This window comes from Nicotiana tabacum, chromosome 5, assembly GCF_000715075.1.
Source record: "Nicotiana tabacum cultivar K326 chromosome 5, ASM71507v2, whole genome shotgun sequence".
Taxonomy (NCBI): domain Eukaryota; kingdom Viridiplantae; phylum Streptophyta; class Magnoliopsida; order Solanales; family Solanaceae; genus Nicotiana; species Nicotiana tabacum.
This window is the reverse complement of record NC_134084.1, coordinates 131,370,497-131,377,965: the sequence shown is the minus strand read 5'-3', so window position 1 is coordinate 131,377,965 and position 7,469 is coordinate 131,370,497. Positions and strand designations below refer to the sequence as shown.

The 7,469-nt window shown below is 35.4% G+C and overlaps 1 protein-coding gene across 1 annotated transcript; it reads left to right on the top strand.

Annotated features, from left to right (window-relative positions):
* Positions 1 to 346: 346 nt before the first annotated feature.
* Positions 347 to 778, top strand: LOC107794408 (uncharacterized). The gene has a single exon (XM_016616892.1). It carries the CDS (start codon positions 347 to 349, stop codon positions 776 to 778), a length of 432 nt encoding a protein of 143 aa, XP_016472378.1.
* The last annotated feature ends 6,691 nt before the right edge of the window (positions 779 to 7,469 follow it).

Genomic DNA, 7,469 nt, shown 5'->3' with positions numbered 1-7,469 from the left:
ATGATAGTGTACGAAGATCTTATCCCTACCTTGTGAAGATGATAGTATGTATTTTACAGTTTTATCCATAATAATGATAGTATTTTCAGAAGTTTTTAGAAAATAAATAGTTAATGATAAGGGAAAAACAAAAAAAGAAAAAAAGATTATTTTTCTCTTGATTTAGAATAGTGAACAAAAAAAATAAAAATATATTTTATATAGTGGAAAACTAAACGTTAAATATATCAAACTTTTATTTTCTTAATTCACCGTCCACACATATAAAAACTCTGAAGTGAAAAGAACTACAACAAATTCACAGACCATTCACTAACCCAAAAACCAACCAAAGCAAAAAGCTGAAATGGCCACAGTTTTTATATCAAACTATGACACAACTCCATCCAGAGCCACCAGCTATGTCAACTTCCGGCCAAAATCCGACGTCGAATTCCTAAAGACTGATTCTCCGGCGATGTCCGGCAGAAGACGGCAGCTGTGGCAGCCGCCTAGGGTGGTAGACACCGTGTCATGCCGGCAACTATACTTAAGGAGCGCGTATACATTTTCAAGAAAAGAAACTGTCCCTCAAAAAACTAAGAAATGTTTCGGAAAGGTCAAAGAAAGGGTGACTTCCGGCGGCAAAAAGAAGGGGAAATCCAGTCAACGGCGGCGGCGGCGGAGGTTTGCGGTGGTGAGGAGACTGAAGAAAGTTTCTTGTGCGGCGTTGTCTGGTATTTTCCGAAGGCTGTTATCATGCACTGCTACTGTTGATGTTGCGGACCATAAAAGTTAAAAGTCAATGTGGTTACAGTATTTTTCTCTTTTCCTGCTTTCACCTTTCATTTTTTTTTACTTTTCTTTTCTGATTATATATATTTTATGTTGAAAAAAAAAAGAGATAGAAAGAAAGCGTCTGCGTATATCTTCTCCTTTGCTTTGGCCAATATCAAAGCATGAGCATGAATTAGTTCAAACTTTGAAAAAAAAAGGGTGGGAAATATGCAAGTGTAAAATTGTTAGTAATGCTTAATTTTCTTTTCTTTCTAATGACGGTTTCTATTTGAGCTTGTACCCACTTTTATTCAGGTACCTTTTATCGTCCACTAGCATAAGATACTTTTATCAGCCAATGCTTAGCTAAATGAAAAGAATTTACCTAAGATAGTTTATGCAATTAGTCAATTTTTTATTAGGTCCTTTTAATTTACGGTTTTCTTCTTACTTTTATTTTTCTCATATATGACAAAGTACAAGAATTTAAATCCCGGCCTTTTACAGAATTACGATTTAAAGTGAGAATACAAAATCAAGTATTAAATGTGTATGCAAGATTACAATTCTTGCATTAATTAATTGGTTTAATGTAAATATAAGGTACACATAAGTTTTTATCATTGTTTAATTTGCAAGGTCAACGAAGTAATAAAGGACTAAAGGTACCCCAGTTAAGGTAGAGCTGTTACCGTAATTAATGGGATAAAGACGCAATGATAATGCAAGATTAAATCGAAGAGTCCAACGGCTATTGACCATGATAAGGTTTTCCATTTCAGTAATTAATTTGTCATAAAAAAACCCCAAAGTTGTTTTTTTTTCTTCCCAAATCATCAACGCGAAAAAAAAAAAAACGAACACACAAGTAAAAGAATAAAGGAAAAGAATTGCTCCCAGTAATAACGATGTGATTTTAATCTTTACTCATAAGTTAATATATTCGATTATATAATATTATATTATATTATAAGGTGTTATTTACTTATTTTTTATTTTATGTAATTCTATTACTATTCGGGGAGTTAAGTGCTTTTCAATTGAAAGGCTATTCTCAAACATATGAGATTTTGTGATTATAGTACATCTATATGGCTCTAAATATGTAAGTTTAATCTCAAAAAATTTAAGACAGTTATGTCCCAATATATGTCCAATGTGTTTATAAGGCAGGCAAGCCGATTATACGACTAGTAATATAACATTTGTTTAGCATTTTGATTCTTATAATAATATTATTATTATTTTAGATAAAATTTCATATATTATTTATGCAAAATATAATGTGGAATAACAATACTTGAACAAAATCTAAAAGGCAGACCTCGAAGACACTGTATTTGTTCCGATTTGATATCCAATCCCCGTACTCTATAAAGTTTCGTCCAAACGCTTGAACTCGATCAAAACTAATATTTTAAACACCTCTACCAAGCTGATGTGGCATAAATATAACTGAGGTGGATAAAATACTTGGTATATACACCCATAGTGTGAAATGGCAGGTAAATCAGAAAATGATAAAAAATTAAAAAGAAAAAGGAAAAAGAAAGTATAACAACTCGTATCATCTTCAACCCACTAGCCAGTAGCCTCTTCGATTTTGGTGCTGGCAACGCCGCCTTCTCCCGTTCCACCACCACTATCTCCACCGCCACTACCTCTTTCTACTCTTCCATTATCACCGCCTCCTCCCTAAATTTCAGAGTTGTTTTGAGCCATTTCTTTTGCCGCCACCACTACGGCACTACCACCTCTACTATGACAAAGAATCGCCTCTTCTCCCTATTTCTCCATCAATTCAGTCCAAATGGGAAAATAAATAAAACAAAATCAGATTATTTGAAGTGTTGGTGTCTATTTTGGATGAATTTTTGGAGTTCTCAAATGGGTTAGAGCTCAACAGATTTGCTTCTCAAAGGCAATATACCACTAACATAAATTGGACCTCTACAATCCTCCTTGTCCACAGATTCCATGGCCTTAAACAATTCAAATCCTCCTTTGATATTTTCTTTTCATTATCCTTAAAGATTAAAGATTTACGACTATCGACAAAATTAGTTGTTGAATTACTACTCTTGATGCATAATTTGGATTGGCACATTGAGTGGATTTGGGGTTTTTGACTTTTTGTAATTGGGGTGAGGGTGAGGGGGGTGAGGGGGAAGAAGCTTGTCACCATGTGAGATTTGTGAGCTTTCAAGGGTGAAAATGGTGGAGATGGGTATAAGGCAGAGAGCTGAAAACGTGGAGAAAGCAGAAAAGATGTGAGTTTTTTTTTTTTGTAGAAAAAATAAATCGATTTGAAGATTTACAGTAAATTTTTGTAAAAGTAAATTATAATATGGATATTATTTATCTAGGTGGATCTGATGTGTCCTCATATCTGTCACGATCCGAATTTTCTACTGTCGGGACCGTAATGACGCCTAACATTGTACCCGCTAGGCAAGCCAACGTTACTGATTATTTCACCTTTTTCATTTATCTTTTAACAACTTACAAGTTAACAAAAATAAATCAAAGGAATAAATGCGAAAGAACAGAATTTTACAGATTATCTTAATACAAATAACGAAATCATAATAAAACTCCACACAGAACTGGTGTTACTACTCAGGGGCAGTCTACGAATACTACAAACAATGGTCTGAACAAAGAAATACACATCTGTCTCAGAAATAGATAAAACATAAAAAGAACAAGATAGAATGGGACGCCAGGCCTACGGACGCCTGCAGGACTACCTTGAGTCTCTACTGGACTGAAGGCAGCCACCCAACTCTACTCACACGGACTGGCATCGAGATCTGCACAGAAAGTGCAGAGTGCAGTATCAGTACAACCGACCCCATGTACTGGTAAGTGTCTAGCCTAACCTCGGCAAAGTAGTAACGAGACTAGGACACGACAAACATCATAAACCCGTGCAGTTAATCAGTATAATAACAGAGTAACAAGTAATAAAAACTAAGCAGAAATGTACGGGAAGGGGCAACATACTATAGGGGTTTCAACATAAAGAATTACAGCAGTAAGGAATTTAAACAGTTAAAACACTTGAACCGGTAACAACAAATGACACAACAAACAGAAAATGCATGGCATCACCCTTCGTGCTTTTACTCTCAATCCTCACCATGCAATCAGTAATAGAAATGTGCACGACATTACCCTTCGTGCTTTATCACTCTTCCTCGCCATATGAATAGTGAAAATGTGCATGACATCACCCTTCGTGCTTTATCTCTCTTCCTCACCATATGCATCAATATAAATGAAATGTGCATTGCATCACCCTTCATGCTTTATTACTCTTCCTCACCATATACATAAGTATGGATGTGCGCGGCATCACCCTTCGTGCTTTATCACTCTTTCCTCACCCAAACAATAGAAACAATAACATCCCGACAAGGGAATCAACAATAGAAACACATACATCCCTCTAAGCACGTGATTTTTGCCCTATATGAGAATTACTCCAAAAAAAAATTCAAAATCAAATGATTTTCCTTGGTGTGCAAGTTTGTGAGATTTTGTGATATTTTTGGATAATTATTTGTAGTTGTCTGTGTTTTGCTTATTTGTTAAATTAATAAAAAATACAAAAATATGTCGCATTTTGCATGTAGGATTTAATTCTACAATTGTTAGTAATTAAATTAGTTTTACAAAAATTAAAAACTACAAAAATAGGCATCTTTTGCATTTTTAGCATTTAATGTCCAAATGAACAATTTTATGCTTAATTATTACCTAATTGTGCGTTAATTGTTATTGGGAGTTAATTTGCGCTTTTATAACTTAATTTAGTTCTTAATAATAATTTAAGTACTTTTATAATTTAGTTTTAGAAAAATAAAAGAAGAAAAAATAACAAACATACAAAGAAAAATCGGATTGGGTCACTTCTTCAAATTTCAACCTCAGGCCCAAATAGTTGCCCAATCTTCCCCATAACCCAGTCCACTTCAGACCGGGTCGACCCGGTCCGCCCCATTTAACCCATTAACCCAACAACCTCTCTTCATTTTTCATCCAACGCAAAACAAAACAAAACAAAAAACCCAGAAAACCCTAAACAAAAAAGACCTAAGCTTACCCGCCCCCCTCCATCTTCTTCCTCTCCAAAACCTTCATCCCAAGCCAACCATGGCTACCTCCCCTTCCACACGAGCAGCTCCCATGGCTGCCTCCAATACATAACAAAACACACACGCACACACGCAGCAACCCATCCATGACTGCTGTTTCTTCGTCTTCCTCGTCGCACAACTCGCCATGGCCAGTCGACGCTCGTCGAGGCTCGTCGACGCTGCTCCTCCTCCTTCGATGAACAGCTGCTCCCAGCCAAACGACCCTACTGTACAGTGTGCACGTCGAGCAGCTTGAGGCCAAAACAAGCCTCAGCTGCTGCTGTTTCACTTCGTCTTCTTCAGCTTGAGCGTCGCCATGGAAGCTGTCTCCGAGCTGCTGCTTCTGCTTCACTCCATCTCCTTCACGCACACAACCAGTCGCCGCTGTTTCGTCTTCTTCACTGCTGCGTACTGTCGTTGACGACTCCATGAGTCTGCTGTTTGGTTGCTCACCATCGTACTGTTGTTGACGACGTAAGGCAGCCCGGTTAAAGTCCGGCAAAGTTCGAGGGTTTTTCGTCGAGTCGAGATCCTGTCCGTCGAGTTTTCTGTCCGAGTTTTCCATTTCCGTTCATCGTGGGTCGTTCCCGGTTAGTTGGGTTTTGAGTTCCATTTTGTCCGTATTTTGTTTTGATATTCTCGAACCTAAAATCGGCAAAATATTTTGTTCATGTTCATATGTTTTGTTAGATTAATTTTCAGATTTCAAATGGAAGTTAATTAGTTATTTTTTCATGTTTATTTCATGTTTGTATTATTGTTTAGGTAAATATTTGTTAGTTTAATGCTTGTTAGATTCAAATTGAAATTTAATTAATTATTTCTTCAATTTGTTTCATGTGTTATGTATTTTCCAAAAATTATTAGTGTTGTTTGAGTCATGTGAATCCGTCATGTTTGTTGCTTAAAAATAGATTTAGTTCATGTTCATCTTTGTTTGAAGTTCATGTTTAATCCAGTAAATTAATGTGGGTTTATGTTTGTTTTTGATTTGTTGATTTAATTTGAATCATATATTTTGTTGTTTGTATTGTTGTATCCTTGCTCATACATTCATGGTCTAAATTAACCAGGATTGGTTCCTGATATGGTTAATTTATTTCCATTAATTTTGAGTTGTGTTGTTCATCATGTTCATATAATTGTTGTTGAAGATTGTTGAGAAATTGGTCATCTTGACTATATTTTGGTCAAGTTATGATTAATTGAGTGTTTAGAGCTGATGGGGGTAATTTGGTAAATTGCATTGCATTCGGGGGTAGATTTGTAATTGCAATAAGGTCAGAGGGGTAGTTTGGTAATTGAACATTATTTTGATTCTTTATGTTAAGCATGGGGGACAAAATATAATGGGGTGGAGTTTTTGATGTACTTGTTTAATATAATGGGGGACAAGACAAAATATAATGGGAGGAAATATTGTACTTATTTAATGTAAGCATGGGGGACAAATTATAATGGGTTGGGAATGTGGTATTTATTTAATGTAGGCATGAGGGACAAGGTTTAAAATAAAGAAGACATTTAATAGTGGGGACAAATCATGCCTTGGGGAATAATTTGGGGTTGGGAATTGAAGACTTGTCTTGCTATATATATAGGGTCATTTGACACATTAAAAAGACTTGAACATTAAGGAAGACTTAGAGATTATTGGGAGAATTTTTTTGAGAGTAATACATTCTGGAAAAATTCAAGAGTGTTAGAGAGTAAAAGAGAAAGACAACTTAAACTTCTACTTGAATAAATTCCGTTTGTCTTTTCTCGAGTGTTATTGAAAATCAGTAAGCTACTGCATCTTGTATCCGTCTCTCTTCTGCTTTGACTACAATTGCACTTTGGTATTGCTGAGTTTTCAATCTGTTACTGGGTTATTCTACTGGTTGTTACTGGTTTGCGGTGTTGCTGAACCTGCTGTTGCTGTAGTATTATTGGTGCTGACTTCTCCTTCTTTTGTTCTTGTACTGCTGTTTCCAGGTACACATTTGTACAATCTCGGCTTGAAGCAAAAATGAAATATTAATCAGGCTTTGTTCCTGTTGAATTCCTCATGTTTAGATTTGTGGTTGAATATAATTTTTCTTTCTTCGTATAAAGATGTAGTTGAATGATTAATGAATAATGAGGTTGCATATGTATACTTTCTTCATCTAATAATGTTAGTTTAAATTAATCGGAGAATAATTAATCTGTTTTGATATTATGGTCAATCTCATGTTCTAGTATTATTGAATAACAGAATATAAAATGAAAGCAGTTTTTCTTTGTACAAACTCGATCGCAATTTTCCATTCGCATTAGCCGTAAACTAATAACTAATAAGTTACGTTTTTCAGCATGTAAATAATTAAGAGATTTTCTTTTATTTTAGAGACGAACTTAATAGAAAATATAGTCACTGTAGGTTTATCCTTTAAAATAAAAATGAGACGAGCCTCGCCAAATAAAACGTATAGATTGCGGGGCCCTCACAAAATGTATGGTTTAATTAGAATTCGGAAGGACCGTTTAGCGAATTTCACGGTCTTCCCAAAATAATAACGCGATAGTCTTTTTAGGCGCGTGTTTAAT